We start from the raw sequence: 21,668 nt of genomic DNA on the forward strand, positions 1-21,668 counted from the left end.
GAGTATGTAGTGGGTAGATGTACTTATCTGCTGTGAGAAGCCAACCTTGTTTAAGACCTCAAGTATAGTGTTCATGGAAGGAGTCATGGGCTGTTAGGAGGAAGATTCGAATGGGAGCCCTAGTTCAGCTGATGAAAGGAGCCATATGGTTGATAAGAGGGTAGTTCCAGAAGTCTCTAAGAGCAGTGATGATGGAGCAACCATATCAGTGCTAGTGGGCAGTTTGTTGAAGACCGTAAGAGCTGATGATCTTGGGGGAGTTGGAGAGCAGCTAGTGGGCAGATTTGTTTGAGACAGGTGCAACCTTGAGCAGCAAGGCATGGAGAGCTCATAGTAGAGAAGTGGTGGTTGAGCGAGAGCAGGATAAAGTTCTCAAGATGGAGCCTCAGTAAGTATCTCAATTTGGGTCAAAGCTTGTTGGCAGTTGGGCTGACTAGTAGGATGATGAGGAGCATAGCCCAGGGCGAGTGGAGGCAACCACTCAGTTACAAACTTCCAGTATAGGGAGAGTTCGAACTAAGTGGATAGAGGATTTGGTTAAGGGAGATAAAAAAAGAGTTGAGTCTCCCAACATTAAGAAGCAGACACAGTAAGTATCTCAATTTGGGTCAAAGCTTGTTGGCAGTTGGGCTGACTAGTAGGGTGATGAGGAGCATAGCCCAGGGCGAGTGGAGGCAACCACTCAGTTACAAACTTCCAGTATAGGGAGAGTTCGAACTAAGTGGATAGAGGATTTGGTTAAGGGAGATAAAAAAAGAGTTGAGTCTCCCAACATTAAGAAGCAGACACACATGTACGTAGGATAGATGGCACTTATGACTAAAGAGGTAGACTTGTAGAACATGGTGGGAAAGAACATGTTTTCAAAGTAGGTTTTGCAGAAGAAAGCATGGAAGCTTTCTAGTTTAGAGGGAGCAGTTGCAGCAGTGAAGAACATGGTAATGTTGGAGACAGATCCAGGTGGACAAGGTTCTTCTAGGAACACCTTCCTTGCTAAGAGGGAGTGTTGAAAATGTTAGCGAGAAAGGGTTCCTTGATTTGTGCCTTAATCAAAGGAACCACAATGAGTTTCTCCTTGAGCATGCACGAGTTCCTATGAGTTAGGAGCTAATTCCTAAAATGTAGGACAAGTTCCTAAAATTTAGGGCAAATTCCTAAAAGTTAGGAGTGCAAGAAGCAGTTGACTAGTGCTAATTAATGGAAGACTGAGTTTATTGTCTTCTAGTGCAAGTTATTTTGGGTAAAGGACGAGTTGATTGAGTCAGGCTCCTAAATTATAGGAAGACAAGTTAACAAAACCAATGAGCTTTTGTTAACTAGTCAATCAACAGTTTGACTTTCCTCAAATAGAACTTGCCAGTAATAGCCTAATTGAAGTGCTTATAAGGAGGAACGAAGGCACAATTTGATCTTGTGAGCACGAGTTGGCGAGACAAGGCAGTAGAGAGCACATGTTGGTGCTTGTGTGTTGAGGCTTGTGCGAGTTGGTGGAAGGCAGATTTCCCTTGCTGTTGCACTAGGAATTCGGAGCAGAGATCAAGCAAAGGGAAGAGGGTAGCATGATCAACATTTCTTGCAAGAGTTTCAAGCTTAGATCAAGTAGGAAAGACAAGCGTGTCTTTCAGATTGAAACAATTGTATTTGTAAGAGATCAATTGCTTAGTTTCTATTAATAAAATTCTCAAACAAGCAGAGGGTTTTCCCAGTTGGGTGTTGAAGAAAGTATAACTAGGTTTGGTATCTACAAATGTAATTTTGATCTTTGTACTTGTCAAGAAAAAGAAATATTATTTTTGTAAATTATAAGAATGAGATTCTTGCTCATTCCATAGGTTTAGGAAAGTCAAAGAGACAAAGACATGTGTAAAGAGCTCTTCTTGAGCATATATGTAATGTATATGATTCCACCTAGTGTCTAGATCAACCCTCCAAGACAAGCACAATCCTCTTGATGAAGGCAACAAGCAAAACGATGAAGAAAGCAGTTATCGAATTAAAGGATGTCATGTTGGCTTGCATTGAAGACACAACTCTTCACTGGCTCAGGTCTAAATATGGAGGGCAAACCACTATATATACCCAGCTAGGGTATCCGCAAAAGACAAGGAAGAAACTCAGACTTGTCTGAGATTTTCGGGACTCTATCACTGGATAATACACATGAATATAGGGGTCTGAAATATGCATGGCAGGAGGACGCAATCTTGGGTATCTCTGAAGTAATTACAGTCTTGGTGTAATAATGATTTCAGTGCAAGATACAATCTCGACATACCTGTGAATGGAGAGATACAATCTCAGCATACTTAAGAGTTACGTGACAGTTCAGTCAAAGTCTTGGGATAACTATAAGGAAGAAATCTCAGTGATCAAACAGAGACATACCCTGTCTCGGCATTATTTCTGAACGCATAAATATGATCACTGTAATCACTATCTCGGCATAATTGTAGTCACTGTCTCATTGTCTCGGCATGTTTGAGGAGGATCACACAGAAGCACACATGATCTCGACATACGTAGGGGAGCATATACTCTCAACATAATTATGATGATAAAGATCTCGTTGAACCTATAGTAATGTTCCATGTCTTGACATTCAAGGAATCATGTAAACACAGTCACGATCCTAATGAAGACGGAGTTGCAAGATCATGATCTCAATGCAACACTCATGGATGTATACATATGTCAATATGAAGACCTTGTTGATGAAGACGTCGGTGAAGATGCAGCTATGATGTTGCAACAATAATGAAGATCTCAGTGATGTAGTGATGATCTTAGCAGTGACAAAGAAGAAGATTGGTGTCTTGGTCCCGGAGTGGCTTAGAAGGTCAAGAGTCATGGTCTTGGTATTCGTCAATTGGAATCTCTATAAGAAGAATTTTTTGCGGGTTTTCCTCTCCAAGAGGGAGAGGTTTTGGCCTTGGCAGATAGCCAACATTGTGTGTTCTTGTCTCCTTGCCTTGTTTTGGTAGCTATTTGATGAACTAAGAAGACACACTTTAATAAGAACAAGTGAAGACTATGCTAAGAAGAAAAGTTAAAACACCTCACAAATAGTTATCAAGCTAAGAGGAATCACATTAATTCTAATTGCCCTAGATTATTCAACATGGTATCAGAGCTAAGGTGCTGAAATCAAAGAAAGGGCAGCAAAAGAGACATACAAGGATCAATCTTCATGAAGGGCATTAAAACAAGTTTAAGGGTTTTGTCAAGATTAAAGGATCAAGTCTACAACAATTGTCTACAAAGCAAGACCTCATCTTGGAACAGGTTGACACCATGGAAGCAACCTTGATCCACACTCAAAGTAAGGCATATTGAAAGCAAGAAGGCACTGCCATCTCCAAGGTTATGAAATCAAGCAAGGATCATCTCCTTGCCCTAGAAGAAGACCATCCGAGGAAGTGGAAAATCATCAAAAGGGAGCAACCTTTTCTACTAAGGAAAGGCTTTCTCACTTGAAAGGAGCAAATCATCAAATGGGAGCAACCTTTTCTACTAAGGAAAGGCTTTCTCACTTGAAAGAAGATCATCTAAGAAGAAGCCCTCATACATCTTCTTCAACCATCATCAACATGATCAAGGTGAAGATTTCATCTTCACATGACAAGTAAGTATCTTTTCAATTTATAAATTTGGTTAAATGACTTCATGAATTGCAAGGACATCTATAAGTTGATGGGTCATCAAGATTCTTTGCATGAAGAAGGAGGATAGTCATAGTCCTCTAAGAAGCTGAAGTCATTAAACATATCAATAGGTATCCTTTGAATTTATGGAAAGGGATTCTTATGAAAGATCCCCTCACATAGCAATATTGGAGACATCAAAGTGATGTAGATGATAAACTCATTCTCTAAAGATGCAATGAAGAAGGTCACATGAAATTTGATCTACATGAAAGTAAAGGGTATCAAAGGATGTAGGATATCTTCCATCTACAAGACCTAGAAAGGAAGATAACCATAATGCACTAACAAATAATCAAGGTAACAAATATCCATAAGATAAGAAGGTTAACCTTAATGCACTAACAAATAATCAAGGTAACAAATATCCATAAGATAAGAAGGTTACCTCATTCGACAACTTATGGTCTTTATGCTAAATAGATAAAGACAAGTTGATGGCAAAAGTATTGAAGGGTAAAGGACTAAATCATGTGCAGAAAGGAAATGGAAGTTTGGTCCTCAAACAAGGCAGAATAGGTATAGCTAAAATTATGGAAGCTCATATCACTGGACAGATGGAGGAAGTTGAAGAAAAGGGCCATGGAAAGAGGGAGTAACAAATCTCTCATGAGTAAGATGGTATCCCTCACAAAAGGGTCCTATCATAAGCTTCTGCTATAAGATATGACAATGATGATAAGATGCATCGTGGCATCATGGAAGCATTAGAAACAAGAACTCATGACATCTCCATGGGAATCATGAAGGACAAAGTCCATGATAGACAAAACATGAAGGATATAGGTCTTAGAAACCTCAGTGGACATTGTAGGAAAGGAAGAAGTCATCTAGGACAAGGCTCATCATACATCAAGTCAAAAAGGAAACATCTGCCAGTTGGGGATATACCAGATCCTCAAAATTCTCTGATGGAATCCTCATCGTAGGATTCACTAATCTAGAGAGGAAGCAAGTGTTTCAACAGGAACTCCAACTCATGGAATCCATGAGACGATGACGTGATGACATGAAGCAGATCAAGGGATTGAAGATCTCTTCAATCAAGGAAGCTGCTGGAAGAAGCCTCGATGACCTGAAGGTAAAAATAAGGTATGTATGCTTGTGTTTAATATTATAATGACATGTCATATGGTTGTAGGTAACATAGATCATTACTTCTATCTTGAGAAGCATGATCAAGAGAAAAAGGATCTCCTCCTCTGAAAGGATGTAAGAAGACATAAGACATACTAGATGAAATCAACATAATATGTCCCCATATGAATTATGAGGTGGCTGATCACAACTAAGAAACTCTGATTAAAAGACCCCTGGGAATGGAATGTGTAAGGAAGGAAGCGATCGTAAGATATGCAACCCAGATGAAGGCAATCAACATCTAAAATATCAAGAAGACTTGACTAGAAAATATCCAGGAAAGATATGAAGACTCTGATGATGTAGACCCTTGACAATGGATATCTTTGGGAGATGTGTCAACATGAATGCAGGATGCTGATACCCACAGAAGGATGTCATGATGAAGAGCCACCTAGTAAGGTACGATTTAATGGTATATTTGATTTCTTGAATAATATCTGGATAAGTTCATGTAGGGCTACTTACAAGTACAACTAGCATTCATGTGATGAATGGAAGAAGCATGATGAGAAAGTAGTCATATGACGAAGGTTCCAAATATGAAGAAGGCCACTTTCCATGAAGAAAGGAATGACATGACGAACTAAGGAGGAAAGTGATTGATGACTGTTGCCCTACAAGAAAGAAGCTCAACTGATTTTCATGACATCAAGGAGAGAAGTTGATCAAGCAGCTGAAGGACCCACGAAGAAGAAGTTGCTGATGTATAGAAGAGTCCTTAGCTAAGAGGGAGCTCTGATAGGTCCCTGATCAAGAGGGAGCTTGGATTAGATCACCCATAATTAAAAGGAAGTGACAATTGTGTTTTTCTATCTCATGTGTCACGCACTAGACCGGGACTAACAACCATAAGTCTAGGTGAACGCCATGAATGGAAATGTAGACACATGATAGACACAACATTCTTGTCTTTACCTGGAAGATAGAATGGAGGATTGGGTAATCATCTGGCATCTGATGCTCTTTGAGGATGTGTAGGGCATCCAAGATAAGAGTAGGCAAGATCACTGATATTCTTTGAGGGCTGGGAACCCAAGATAAGAGTAGTCCTAGAAGGTCATACTCAGTGAACACCCGGGTGGGTATGTACCTTGAGAGAATGATAAAGGTGTCTATAAATCATTAGTCTCGCCAACATTGTGCTATGATCTTATGAGAGATAAAGCTGTTAGTCAAGGCCTTGCTATAAACAATGTTGGTTACTATGATGCTATACAGATGGGTTACCAATCCGATTCTTCTTATGAGAAATTCTTCAGATTGAGAATGACCAAGTACCATTATAAATACCTCCCTAGTTAAGAGGGAGTGTTGAAGAAAGTATAACTAGGTTCAGTATTTACAAATGTAATTTTGATCTTTGTACTTGTCAAGAAAAAGAAATATTATTTTTGTAAATTATAAGAATGAGTTTCTTGCTCATTCCATAGGTCTAGGAAAGTCAAAGAGTCAAAGACATGTGTAAAGAGCTCTTCTTGAGCATATATGTAATGTATATGAGTCAACCTAGTGTCTAGATCAACCCTCCAAGACAAGCACAATCCTCTTGATGAAGGCAGCAAGCAAAACAATGAAGAAAGCAGTTATCGAATTAAAGGATGTCATGTCGGCTTGCATTGAAGACACAACTCTTCATTGGCTCAGGTCGGCTAAATATGGAGGGCAAACCACTATATATACCCAGCTGGGGTATCCGCAAAAGACAAGGAAGAAACTCAGACTTGTCTGAGATTTTCGGGACTCTATCACAGGGTAATACGCATGAATACAGGGGTCTGAAATACGCATGACAGGAGGACGCAATCTTGGGTATCTCTGAAGTAATTACAGTCTTGGTGTAATAATGATTTCAGTGCAAGATACAATCTCGACATACTTGTGAATGGAGAGATACAATCTCGGCATACTTAAGAGTTACGTGACAGTTTAGTCAAAGTCTCGGGATAACTATAAGGAAGAAATCTTGGTGATCAAACAGAGACATACCTGTCTCGACATTATTTCTGAACGCATAAATATGATCACTGTAATCACTGTCTCGGCATAACTATAGTCACTGTCTCATTGTCTCGGCATGTTTGAGGAGGATCCACAAAAGCACACATGATCTCGGCATACGTAGAGGAGCATATACTCTCAGCATAATTATGATGATAAAGATCTCGTTGACCCTATAGTAATGCTCCTTGTCTTGACATTCAAGCAATCATGTAAACACAATCACGATCCTAATGAAGGCAGAGCTGCAAGATCATGATCTCAGTACAACACTCATGGATGTATACATATATCAATATGAAGATCTTGTTGATGAAGACCTCAGTGAAGATGCAACTATGATGTTGCAGCAGTAATGAAGATCTCAGTGATGCAGTGATGATCTCAGCAGTGACAAAGAAGAGGATTGGTGTCTTGGTCTTGGAGTGGCTTAGAAGGTCAAGGGTCATGGTCTTGGTATTCGTCAATTGGAATCTCTATAAGAAGAATTTTGTGCGGGTTTTCCTCTCCAAGAGGGAGAGGTTTTGGCCTTGGCAGATAGCCAACATTGTGTGTTCTTGTCTCCTTGTTTTGGTAGCTATTTGATGAACTAAGAATACACACTATAATAATAAGTGAAGACTATGCTAAGAATAAAAGTTAAAACACCTCACAAATAGTTATCAAGCAAGAACCACATTAATTCTAATTGTCTTAGATTCTTCAACATTGGGTTCCCTAGAAAAAATTTGTGTTAAAAAGAAAAGTTAAAACACCTCACAAATAGTTATCAAGCTAAGAAGAACCACATTAATTCTAATTGCCCTAGATTCTTCAACACTGGGTTCCCTAGAAAAGAAAATTGTGTTTTGAATTGTGTGCTTGTTTTTATCTTATTCCTATTCCGTTGCAAATTAAGTAGAGAAAATGTGTGTCCTAATGAAAAGGAACTAGCTTTCAGATTGTTCATTCGAGCAGTTGCAGATTTTTGTGGATTTTCTACAGGGTTTATGAATACCCAAGCATCGTCAACATAGAATTGCTTAACTCCAAAAGCAATGCCAACATTAAACTATTGATCCCTTAATCTAAGCACGGGGTCGTAGACAAAGATTATGAAGTACAAAAGGAGAGGGCATACACAACTCAATAGAGAGACAACCATATTTGTAATAAGAGAGAGAGAGTGGGCTTGTGATAACCCAACTCAATACAAATGTGGAAGGGTTTATGAATATCTGGTCATCATCAACATAGAACTATTGAACTCTTGAAGACATTCCCTATGTTCCACAAGACTTTGGGACAGGGGATGTGGGTGTAGGGCTAAGTTATTAGAAACGCTGCACCCAACTCCCAAAAATACCGTTTGGTGTTTTGGATACGGAAACGCGTACGAAACGGCTTGGAAACGACATGGAAACGTTTTTGCCACATTTCACTTTTCGGAAACAACTAGCCTGAGATTGGAAACATTTTGAAGGAGTTTCAAGAAAATTTGATCCATTTCTAGAAAATTTCGATATGTTTCTAGAAATTTTGGATACGTTTCTAGAAAATATGGATACTTTTCCAAGTTTCTAAGTTTCTAGTTTTCCAGGTTTCCAATGTTCTAGGCACTTTATTGCAATATATTTTAGGTTTGTTTGTCCAGAGCATGTAAATGCAATTGAATTCTTTGCAGACCTTATATCGATTGATTACAACTCATCTGAATGTTAACATTTATCTTGACAACGGATTCATGACATGATAGAGGTATTTGCCAACAAGTTTTCAACAATGCCAGATCTAAAGGATGAATTTGGAATGGAAACTCATAAGGTATCTATGAAATCAAGAAGGAAAGTTGTTACCCACAAAGTTGGCTGGTGGAAGCAGTTTCTTTGCATTAGGTTAAATTTCTCAACATTTCTTTACTAGTATCATACTTCACAATACTTAATTGCTTAAATTGTGGCATCTTGATTCTTGGTCATATGATCTTAGGTTGTGAATAAATAAATCCAGCTTCTTTCTATGAATTTCAAAGCATCTCTTGTTGTAGCTACTGGAATACAATCCAATTTATAATGTGTAGACGTTGTTATTTACAATGATTAAATTTACATTATATTCGGTGATACTAAACAATATTTCTATGTCATGACTCCTTTAGAGTCTAGACCAAGATACTGTGCAACATACTATTTACAAAGTCAAATTCACTATGTTGCCTCTGTGTTAGTGTTGTCAAATTCATTAGAAAAATATATAATTTCATGAAGTATGATGTGACTCTGAAAACAATCTCATATTCCTTTAAACTGTGAGTGGGTATTGACATTTTAATCAAAGGTGCCAACTTGAATGTTATAATAATCATTGATGATGATGATGACAATGTTTATACTGAATTGATGATGATGATTTGTTTATGTTGAATTCATGATGATGATTATGTATTTTTAAATATAGAATCTAGATTCTAAAGACTAAAAGATGAATGATAATATGAAATTTTTATTTTATCATATGATAAAATAAAAATTTCATATTATCATTCATCTTTTAGTCTTTAGAATCTAGATTCTATATTTAAAAATACATAATCATCATCATGAATTCAACATAAACAAATCACCGTCATCAATTCAGTATAAACATTGTCATCATCATCATCAATGATTATTATAACATTCAAGTTGGCACCTTTGATTAAAATGTCAATACCCACTCACAGTTTAAACGAATATGAGATATGTCGTTTCCTTGCCGGTATCCAAATTTTTTGAAAATTTGTTGTATCTGTTTCAAACCCCGTATCCATATCCGCTCCTGTATCTGTTTCAGTGCAACTTACGTGTAGGGAGATGCACAAGGGGGACGTGTGGGAGTACCCTCAAATTTTAGGGATATTTAAGGGTGATGTCAGGGTTATATAATATTTTTTTAGTACACACACACATATATGCTTTCAATAATGAAAGCATAAATACATTGATCCATATTCATCATTTTAGAATCCACATTGATTTAAAAGTTAAATTTATCATTCATCATTCTTGTTGGACACCTAATCCTCTAAGGGTTGGTGTGGAATGTGAACAGTCACTGAAGTCCAAGAGACCACTTGGTATATGAAGACCAAGGGTCAGAAGGAATTGTATTTATATGTGAATATTGTTAATAGAATGAAACTCACGATTTATCCTACTCTTGCTGTCGACATTCCATGTGAGTTTTAACATGGTATCAGAGCGGGCGAATTCTGGCCCTGCTCCAATTTGAACCACTGGTTTTTTGGTCTTTCTATTTGCATTCTCGACATAGCAAAAAACGACGAGTCTCCTCATACTCAGCATAAAGCCTGGGGAAGCCAACAAGAAATGAATGGTCGTGAACGTTATTGTTGGTGACTCTGTCCTCTCAGCTCCCACATCTTGAGCCTGGGCGCTCAGCGCTACCATCCACACCTAACTAAAGGTTGTCAGATCTGCCTATTTACCTATCTGCTAGTGTTTTTGTGCCAGTCTTCTCATATCAAATCTTTCTGCTCAGTTGTAACTCCTATGTGCCTATTGCAGTTGCTCTGAGGAGCGCCAACAACCTATTACATATCTATCTAAAACCTTTTTTCGTGAAGGCTTAGGGGGCAAAGAAACGCTCTCTGCCATTGCAGAAGTGTCGCTCTGCCATTCTGGACGCTACCTTGTCTATTCTTATCTGGTCTAACACGATTTATCCTTGGCTAGCATTGTATGCATAACACATCAACGTTCCCTTCACCATAAGTTATTCCTCTCTGCCTCAGAATCGCCCGTCTGATATATGTGCTCCGAAAAACGAGTATCATTGTTATGCCTCAAAATTCCTCAAAATGCCTCTGCCATCCTGAGCTAGTCCGAGCTAAGTTTAGAAATAGGCCAATATAACTCCTTTGACATCTCTCTTTCCTAACTGCACTCTGGTTGCGTACAGTGCTGAAAAGCATTAAGATATGTTTCTCTACCCTGTAGCTCCTTTGCTTTATTAAATTCTTTCTAGCAGCCCAACTAATTACAAATATGTAATGCTCTCTCTGCATGCCCAACATCTCGGTGTGTTCAACCATATACGTTCTGCCACATTGTGTGGGTCGATTCAAATTTTCTGTGTGAAATTTCAATCAGTTTGTGTGATGGATGACTCTCCTTGAGATTTGAAGGTCGTGCACTGGAATATTTTTAACACTGGTCTGACCTGTTGGATATGAAATACAGAACTGAGGAGAGACCTCCTTTTGCCACCCTCTCTTTCTGCTGCTTATGCTTCTCAGTGCTTGCTCGTCGGATACATTATTGCAGCAATTGTTGAAATACTTTGATAAAAATAATAGTAGATAGCAAATTCGGAAAAGGATTTCCAGGAGACGCCGAAAGGACTAATCCAATCAGCTCACCGCAACAAGCATGACGGTGCAGAAGATATTGTTGAATCTTTCTTGAATCCCAATCAAGATAAGAGGTTAAGGAAGTTTTCCATATTTTTCAAAAGTCACACAGGATTTCCAGGTTCAATTACGACACATAGTTTAATGAACAGATTCAGTGTTGGACAAGAAAAAGGAGCAAATACGCTTCTTCAGTTTGTATATTATTATTTTCTTCCAAATTGAGTGATAGTGATAGGGTCATGCAGTTGCAGTTGGTCTATGTATCAAAGGCGAATGCATCCTAATGAGTTAAGGTTGTTGAAAGATTACAACGTAATGCATTGATATTAATTGACGCTGCCCCAGGTTCGTGATGCAACAATTTGGAATCTGGCTGTTTGGTTCTTTACTAGTAGTACTGGATTACAAAGGGAAGACTTTACTTTTGTAATGGATAGTGCCCATGCCCACGAAGGAAGTAAAGAGAAGATGCTTTTGCAGATGAGTATTGCGAGGGGTCAGTTTTATGGGAAAATCGAAAAAAGAAATAAAAAATGGGTATGACGCCCAACATTTCAGTCAAGAGCTCATGTCCAAACCTGTCATAAAATTAGTCTCTGTTGAGGGCGTGGAGGAGGCGATATTTGAGATGTGATTCCCATAACCACACGACTATACACATTTTCTGGTAGAATAATATCATTCCCAGTTATACTGTTACCTTGATTTCCATTCAATGTGAAGGAGGAGACTGAATTCTTATTGTTGTCGCTTCCTTTTTAGTGGAAATCCCCTTCCAAGTATATGCGTTGAACCAATAAGCTATGTGAAACTACGTACACAGTTCTGGTACAGTTTTATTCACCACGACCATTGAGTGCATATTTTGGCATATGAAGAAGAGAATCTCAATGAAGGTCAACCCATTGTATTAGTATGCAAATTTTGTTGGATGTAGTGTTGAATAGTTTGAATGCAACCATGCGATGCATATGGTTCAATGCTTGAATGTTGCGTGGGATGATGCTTATGGAACTATAAAAGGAAGCAACAAATTCAAGTCACTTGCTCCAGTTGTGAAGATTATTACAACAAATAATTGAAGGTTCATAGTTGTGATCAGTTTTAAGTGTAATTTTGACAATGGATAAAATAACTGGAATTGGTGAAGTATTAGAGTTCTTAAAAACTCTGAGACATTCCTCTGATCATGATACAGTAAGAATCAACAAAGCTTCTCTTGCTGACATTAGAACTAGTTTGCACAATGCACAAGAAAAAATTGAGTTTTTGCAGCTTGAGACACAACTACAACAAGAAGAGCTACAACATAATAGACATCATTCTGAACCTATTTTTGTTCAGAACATTGAGACAGATTCCCATCAACAATAAGAAATTGCAAATGCAGTACCCATTTCAAGAGCAGTTTTGTATAAAGATGCAGATATTCAGGTTCCACTTCCCAAGCCCATCATCAGACCTTGGGAAGAACTTCGCCATAACAAGCACAAAACTGGTCTTGGATATGACAAGGAGTGTCCTTTCATATTCTAGATTACTCAAAGTCCATCCAGTTTCAGAGTGCTGGATTTCTTTATGACAGTTCATTCTTAGCTGTTCCAGATTCTACTCCTCTTCCACAACAACAACATAATGTTAAATGCCAACATTTGTGACTGAGTTGGCCATACGAAAGATCAATGTTTTGATCTTCGTCCATGTGAGCGCCGTCATAAAACCACTCATTCTTCAAACAAATGCTTCAAAAACAAGCTTCCTGCAAGAACAAAGATTCATCTTGGATGGATCGTTTCTTGGCAATGGGCTTCAACAACCAAGAAGATATTTCAGTCATATATCATAATCTCTTCTAGAATATTAAAAGGTCTTGCAGTTGAGTTTTTTTCCATCTTCTCACCTTGTATCTGACAGGGGGGGAAGTGATGGTCATCTACAAGCTTCAAAGCCACATCAAGCGAGCCTGAGCCACAACCTGCCACACCAGATTCAGAGTTGTAGCTAGAGACAGAGATGCCCCTGAGCATGCCTTTGGTTGGTGGTTAGCCTTAAACCATCTATGTGCGGTGAGACCTCCCTTTTTAGGTTGAGGTTCTCCCTTTTTATGCAGGTTGTAGACCTCCCTTTTCTAGGTTGAAAGTCTCCCTCTTCAAAGCATTAGGAGCACTTCCTCTAGTAGAAGACTTCAGCGTCATGCCAGATTTGGAAGAGTTCCGGGAATTGCATTAAACATTCCAATGTTGGTGGTCATCCTTAAACCACCTCCTTATGCAAACATTTCAGAGAGCACATTCAGCCTAGTGCTGCCATGCATTTTTGCACCTTTTGTATTACAACTCTCTTCTTGGACTCATACATACCCCTTCGGATTAAGGGGGGGCATGTTGGACACCTAATCCTCTAAGGGTTGGTGTGCAATGTGAACAGTTGCCGGAGTCCAAGAGACCACTTGGTATATGAAGACCAAGGGTCACAACGAATTGTATTTATATGTGAATATTGTTAATAGAATGAAACTCACGATTTATCCTACTCTTGCTGTCCACATTCCATGTGTGTTTAACAATTCTAGATTCTAAATTGATTTAAAATTTAAATTCATCATTCTAAAATTTAATTATTACTAAGCGAAATAGAATATAGTAGATACTGAAGTCAGAAGATTGGGATAGTAAATTGATATAACTCAAACTCAAATAGTAAAGAGTAATGAGTTAAAGAATCAGTCTAAGCCTTAAGGTCATCGATATCTAGAGTCACGACTCAAAAGTTAAAACTGAAAATAAAAAATGGACAATGAGCATTGAAGGAGCACCGCGAGGGAGGAGAGGCAATAGTTAACTGGTAAGTCAGATAGCATTGCGCAGTAAGCCGAGTAGAGGTAAGCTTGCTAAATCAAATGAGTTGGGGATTGCAAATTAGTTTAGGTTTTGATATTTGTTATGTATTTTTCTTTCTAGTTTTAAGTTTTTAATCGAAATTTTGTTTTTTATAATTTATATATATATTTTTTAAATTTCAAGGGTTACCTGTCCCCCATCAAGAGGGGTGCTTCTGGGCTTGGTGCTGTTGATTAAATGTTAGTTCTAGACCCTCATACATGATAGAATCCAATGGAAACATTGCAATGCCCCCAATCTTGAGAACTGTTAAGTCTGTGGATTTTGAGTGGGATCTAAAATTCCACTTTCTCCATATGAAATCCAATGAGGTCAGAACCACTCTCAAACATCCTGAGTCAATTAATGGTAATGCTAAAAATTTAAGTAAAATGATGAAAATGAAAGATAAAGGAGAATGTCACTTTTATTCTTATCACTACCATTAATTACATAGCATTAGTAGGGCTAGGGTTCAATATTAAGCTTCCCCACTCAGAAATTATTGTTTTCAAGCAAAATTAATGAGGGACACCTAGCCCTTTATGGAGGAAGGGGGCGCCCACAAGATGTTTCCCCTTATGTCTCCCCAAAAGAGGGACATGGAAAATGTTTCCCTAGGCGTCCCCTTGTCCCAAGAGTGTGAGAAGCGTGGGGTGCGTGCACCCCACCTTGGGGGACACGTCTCCGTGGAACAATGTTTACAAAGACAGACATACTGATTCCGTGACTAGAAAAGCAAAATGAACATGACCATGGCCAGAACCAACTTGCACAAACTACAATGTGAGACTAGAAGATGAACAATCCCCAAGGCATAGTGAGGAATATAACATGTAGAATATATGCAACAGAAACAAGACTAAGGATGTCTGGCTTGTAATCCCAATGTGCCCTTTCTAGAAGTGGGAAGCGCCTTGCACAAACTAAAATGTGAGACTGGAAGATGAACAACTCCCACGGCATAGTGAGGAAATATAACATGTAGAATATATGCAACAGAAACAAGACTTAGGATGTCTGGCTTGTAATCCCAATGTGCCCTTTCTGGAAGTGGGAAGCGCGGGGTGCGTGCACCCCACCTTGGGGGACACGTCTCCATGGAACAATGTTTACAAAGATCGACATACTGATTCAGTGACTAGAAAAGCAAAATGAACATGACCATGGCCAGAACCAACTTGCACAAACTAAAATGTGAGACTGGAAGATGAACAACCCCCAATGCATAGTGAGGAAATATAGCATGTAGAATATATCCAACAGGAACAAGACTGAGAATCGCCAGCTTGTAATCCTAATGTGCCCTTTCTGGAACAATATCTCTTACAATTTCCAAATGCACATCAATACTGATTCAACAACTAGTATTGCTTTGGTTTTGACTGAAATTGGACTGCTGAACAAGATGGATGATGCTGGTCTAGTTAATTTCAACTTCACTAGCAAGATGAACTTTAGCATGACTGAAACCAACTCACTCAAACCAAATCATGAGACTGGAATTTGAACTACCCCCAAGGCCCAGTGAAGTAATATAACATGTAGAATGTGCAACAGAGACAAGACTGAGGGCAGTCAACTTGCAATCCTAAGGTGCCCTCTCTACAATGATGTTTGCTACAATTTCCAAATGCACGTCAATACCTATCCAAAGAACTACTTTTGAGTAAAACTAGACCATTTTGACCAAAGTGGATGATGTGATCTGGTGCCTCAACTGTACTTGATGTGACAGGTGAATATGACCAACAAACCATTAATGTAATTCATTGTCAACTTAGTAGTATTAATAAGATGTCATAGGTTCTTTTCCCACTTGCAATTGCTCTGGTGATTAGTGCAGCATGCCTCGTTTTGATGGTCTAGATGAGAGGTCATATAGTTTATTGTTCTTTCTTCAATTATGAAGATCTATGTGCTCTTGGGCAGATTGACAGAGGCCTAACTAGAGGACCGACAAGCAGCAACTGAAAGTGCCAGCAATCTCTGGCATCTAATAACAGACATCCTAAATTATATGCACACACTACAACAAAATTAACAGCAGACCTTTCAATTAGGTCTGATTTGCCCTTTTCATCTGATTTGATTATATCGGAGGAAAAGCCCATGAAGGCTCTGGACTTCTCTTTAAACTGGGAGGAGCTAATTGTGCAATGTGCCCAAGCCATCTTACATATTTAATATCACTGTTCTGTAAGAGAAATCATATTTGGAATGCCAGTGTTTTCTGTTTTGCATAGATTTTAATTTTTTAATATTTTTACTAATATCTTGGTTATGCATTCCTAGTTTGGTTGCTTTTGTATTGTCAATGAGAATAAATTACTGTACGGATACAATCATTTATAGATATTTATTTATGGTTAAATTTTACCATGAGATGCTTTACAGCTCTTGTAATCACTGTTTCTATATTGATTACTGTATTTAGGTAAAATTATGGTGTGATTGCCCATTCTGGCCTGATGATGGGATGTGCCGTCTCAGAGATTGTAGTGTCTGTGAGTGTCCAGAACATGAGTTTCCTGAGACTTTTAAAGGACCAAATGGACAGCTTCCTGTTGATGACTTAAAATGCCAAGAAGGAAAACCTCAAGCTATGGTTGACCGAACTCTAGATAAAAAGGCTTTCAGCGGCTGGATGGAAACCGACAATCCCTGGACATATGATGATGAGACGGACAACTGTGAGTATTAGTTTCCTTTTTAGGAGTCTGGAGGTGATGATATATGTAAATAAAGCATTCTAGAAGTAATTTGACAGCAGCAAAATATTCTCAATTTGGCAATAACGGAATATTATTAACAATTACTAGGACATTTTGGCAACATAGAGATTCCTTCGTAATAATAATCTTTTTGTTTGTTCTTTTATGTAGCGGAAATGACATATGTGAATCTTCTACTAAATCCTGAACGTTACACTGGATACATGGGGCCATCAGCTAGAAGGATATGGGATACGATATACAAAAAGCATTGTATGAACGGTGAGTTTATAGTTACACAACTATATGACGTATAGTTTTATATGACAGCATACATTGCTACCCTCAAAGATGTCAAGCATTGGTTTCCCATAATTCAATTGGATTTTGAGGAGGGCCTACATTGTTTTCACCCCCACATTCGTGACTTTTGTCTATCTAGCAGATGTGCGTAATATTCCAGTATTCCTGTCTACCTAGCAGATGTGCATAATATTCCAGATAATCCTATTAACATTTAGCAGAACCTTCAAGTTTATTTATCTCAGTGGTTAGCTCGACTAATTGAGTGTTGTAAATTATAAGCATGAGGTCACATGGTCAAGTCCCTGGTTGGTTGTCTCTATGAATTGTGGGCTTCAGTTGATGTCCCCATCAGGTTATGTTGTGAAAACTGCAACTGTTCAGTTTACCCTGAGTACCAACCATCCTTGTAATGAGACAAAGTGCCTGGTGGGCTTCCCTGTGATGTACATTCCGTAAAAAAAAAGAATTTTTGTGTTTCTTTAGATAAAGCTTATCTGCTTCAATAAAATAATAGATAATGACACCTGAGCACCTTGGAGGGTGCTATACTCTAATGACAATATGTGATATCACCAATTCATAAGGAATTTTATGTTATTGTTGAGTTGTAATATTCCTCAACGATTGTGTTATTGGTATTTCTGATTTCTCCTTGTTTGTTCTATATCTATGTATGTTATAGATTTACCAGGGGATGCTTCTACAGAGAGGCGGGTTTTCTACAAGCTTATTTCAGGAATGCATTCTTCCATTTCAGCTCATATTGCTAAAGAATATCTACTAGACGAAGGAAAAAATTTAGTAAGTTCTCCCAACTGATCCTTTTTTGGGTTGGTTATTTTCCTTTTCAAACATACACTAGATGGAAGAATTTTGTAAGTTCTCCCAACCGATCCGCTCTTTTGGGTTTGCGTTTCTTTGTTGTGTCGAAGATACATTCAGAAAGTTATTCTGTCGTATTTTCTGAAGCTTGAACTTATGTGCCATTACTCTGTGCTGTGTTTTCTATTTCTGAGAATAGAAAGATATCTTGGCATATGGTCTCATTCTCTATTGTGGTTGATTGTGATCATCTTTTTTAAGTGGGGACCGAATCCACCTCTGCTCTATGAACGGGTGTTGAAACATCCTGACCGTGTCAGAAACTTGTACTTCACGTTTCTTTTTGTGCTTCGAGCAGTGACAAAGGTAATGAATTACTTATTATTACTTTCAAGTTCCATTACACTGCGATAAATTGCTGATATCCTTTGTATGAGTCGGCTTATTATCATTGGGCCAATTTCGTGGTAATTTTAAGCCCTAGTTTTTCAGATACGTGGAAGTGGTGACTAATATCTATATGGATGCGACCCTCTTCTGCAGGCAGGAGACTATCTCTCTCAAGCAGAGTACAATACTATGAATTCATTAGAAGACCAAAATACATTGCCATTGGTTAAGGAACTTGTATACAACAAGCGGTTGCAATCAGCTTGTCCAATTCCTTTTGATGAGGCCAGGCTATGGAAGGGTGAAAATGGAAATGAGTTGAAAAGTCAAATTCAGTTGCAGTTCAGAAATATCAGGTTTGTATTAAATGACAAATTTAATGGAAGTCCTAGAGTCTATGGATTATAATAGTGTATAAAATTGCACTGATAATAGTGTATAAAATTGCACTGGTTGCATCGAGAGGCACACTACAGTTTAGTATGGGCAGATTAAAACAGTATGGGCAGATGTTGTAGTGACTAATTAGATTAGATGTTGTAATGAAGTGCCAAATAAAAAAATTATAATAATATATAACATAATGTTGGCTCAATTTAAAAGTAATAAAGTGCAATTGCATCGAGAGGCACTCTACAGTTTAGTATGGGCAGATGTTGTAGTGACTAATTAGATTAGATGTTGTAATGAAGTGTCAAATAAAAAAATAATAATAATATATAACATAATGTTGGCTCAATTTAAAAGTAATAAATGTAATAATAAAAAAATAAAGTTGATTCAATTCAATTTGTTATGTTGTACTTTTGTTTTTATTAATAACAATTACAAACAATTTCTTCGGTAAAAATTCATAATATGTATATAACAAAAAAATTAAATAATTACAATTCATATTTGTAAATTCATAATATGTATATAACCAAAAAAATTAAATAATTACAATTCATATTTGTAACCATGATACCTGAGAACTTTATATTTAAATTTAATAAAAATACAACTAGAAATAAAAATATTTATTTATATATAAAAATGTGAAATATATATAAAATATAAATAGTAATTTTAAATTAAGTTCCATTTTACCATAAAAATGAAAATAATAATGGTTCATATTCATAACCATGATATTTCATAACTTTATGTTTAAACTTAATTAGTAAAAATATCAAAACTTAATACTTACAATAAGCTGTCTCTTTTTCTAAAAGAATAGGAATATATATATATACACACTAAAAAAATAAGAATATATACATACACACACGGGACAAGTCAAATTTTTTTTTTTGAAACATGTCAAAGAAAAAATTGTCAAGGTATTATCAGGGTTTTAAAAAAAATAAGAATATTTCTATATAGAGATGTGAAATTTATACACATTATTCATTTTAACTTGAGATCTGCGAAGCGCTGAGAGAAATGAAATCTTTTCAGGTGCAAACCTTTTTGGAAGTTTTGCACTCTTAAGAGATTTGATCCTTCTCAGCGCTGGGTAGATCTGGAGTTAAGATAGATTTATGCTGGTTTGAAAAAGATAGATGATCTGATAAAGATGTAATCAATTGCTACACAAGTCATAAGTCATTCTTGTTTGTTGTATATTGTATGTGCTATACACTGTGTTGGATAAAAAATAAGAATATTTCTATATAGAGATGTGAAATTTACATACATTATCCATTTTAACTTGAGATCTGCGAAGTGCTGAGAGAAGTGAAATTTTTTCAGGTGCAAACCTTTTTTGAAGTTTTGCACTCTTAAGGGATTTGATCCTTCTCAGTGCTTGGTAGATCCGGAGTTAAGATAGATTTACGCTGGTTTGAAAAAGATAAATGATCTGATAAAGATGTAATCAATTGCTACATAAGTCATTCTTGTTTGTGGTATGTTGTTTGTTATATGTGCTATACAGTGCTTTGATGGACTTTGTTGTATGTTGTTTGTTGTATGTGCTATACAGTGCTCTGATGGACTGTGTTGGATGTGAAAAATGTCGGCTGTGGGGGAAGCTTCAAATCCTTGGTCTTGGAACAGCTATGAAAATACTTTTCTCAGTGGATGGCAATGACTTGATAAACCCATCGGTAAGAATGGTTTTTCTAGAAGTGGGAGCTTCCACTTGCAGTTGTTTCACATCATACATTTCGTGATCATGCATTATTGCTATTTAGTAACATGCTGTTGTTTATTTTATGTTGTTGTATAACAGGCACAGCTGCAGTTACAAAGAAATGAAGTGATTGCATTAATAAATCTTCTCAGTAGATTATCAGAGTCAGTTAAAATACTGGACGATTTAGCCCCTGTAACTAAGGATGCTATAAAGGATGGACAAATTGCAGCCTCCAGTCTTCAGAGTTTATAGAGAGCATCTTTTCCTTCATTTTGCCTCTGAAGGATTATTTGGAGATACCTGTCCTGAACAAATCGGATGGTGCATGCTTTGATCAGCTTTGGTCTAGCGATACCGCCCTTTAATCTTTTTAACGTGGGATGTTACAATCATTAAAATGTACATTAACTAATGAATGGTGTATGCTTTGATCAACTTTGGTTTAGTTATACCGCCCTTGTCTCTTTTTGACGTGGGTTGTTAAAATCATTGAAATGTACATTAATTTAAAACAGTAGTTCATTTGGCATTGGCCCATGGTTGTGACATTGAAATGTGCATTGACATCTTAGAACTATGGTCCATTGACCCATGGTTGTAACATTAAAATGTACATCAACGTCTTAAAACTGTAGTGCATTGCTTTATGTTTGTAAGGAGCACTGATATGAGGAGAAGTAAGGTTTGAATCTTATGGATACCTTCCCTGCCAAATGATTAACTTTAATGAGACTTCTTAGAACTGTAATTTTATAATTCAGACGCAAAGTTGCTGAGAACTGTTTAGATACAGTGTTTTGGAGTGGGTGAAAGCGTTCAAATTTGATTCATCATCATCTGGAATGACAAACGGCATCTATGTAATGTTCAGGAATCAATAATCATACTCGATTCTCTTATCATAATGATTTTCTTTGATTACTTTGTAAAAAGGTACATTTTTTTACAGGGGTGATAATCAGATTGTGAAGGGAGCTTTGAACTGTAAGTATAAATTGTGGCATATTTTTCCTTTTCCTTTTGCCCTTTCCATCTTTGCTTCGAAAAACACTGCATCCATGGGCAATAAGCACTGGCCATAGGCCGTCAAGATTTTTGGGACTCAGCCTAGTCTAACTCTGGAGCATGCTTACTGGGAATTGAACCTGCTCTTTTTCCCTTTCGTTAGCGAGAGTGAACACATCACATCATTTTCTCTTTTCC

At 37.4% G+C, this 21,668-nt stretch overlaps 1 protein-coding gene across 1 annotated transcript in view; it reads left to right on the forward strand.

The window, feature by feature from the left end:
• The window catches only part of LOC149186360 (endoplasmic reticulum oxidoreductin-1-like), a 34,989-nt gene extending 13,978 nt beyond the window's left edge, over positions 1–21,011 (forward strand). The window contains exons 3-9 of the mRNA XM_089410984.1: positions 16,552–16,807; positions 17,000–17,110; positions 17,817–17,935; positions 18,218–18,322; positions 18,500–18,702; positions 20,313–20,436; positions 20,562–21,011. Coding sequence (XP_089267110.1) covers positions 16,552–16,807; positions 17,000–17,110; positions 17,817–17,935; positions 18,218–18,322; positions 18,500–18,702; positions 20,313–20,436; positions 20,562–20,717 — 1,074 coding nt within the window. The 3' untranslated portion in view covers positions 20,718–21,011. The remainder of the gene's footprint in view (positions 1–16,551; positions 16,808–16,999; positions 17,111–17,816; positions 17,936–18,217; positions 18,323–18,499; positions 18,703–20,312; positions 20,437–20,561) is intronic.
• The last annotated feature ends 657 nt before the right edge of the window (positions 21,012–21,668 follow it).

The sequence above is a fragment of the Pinus tabuliformis genome, chromosome 3_1, assembly GCF_031772625.1.
Source record: "Pinus tabuliformis cultivar Carrire ecotype Pingquan chromosome 3_1, CPIR1, whole genome shotgun sequence".
Lineage (NCBI taxonomy): Eukaryota > Viridiplantae > Streptophyta > Pinopsida > Pinales > Pinaceae > Pinus > Pinus tabuliformis.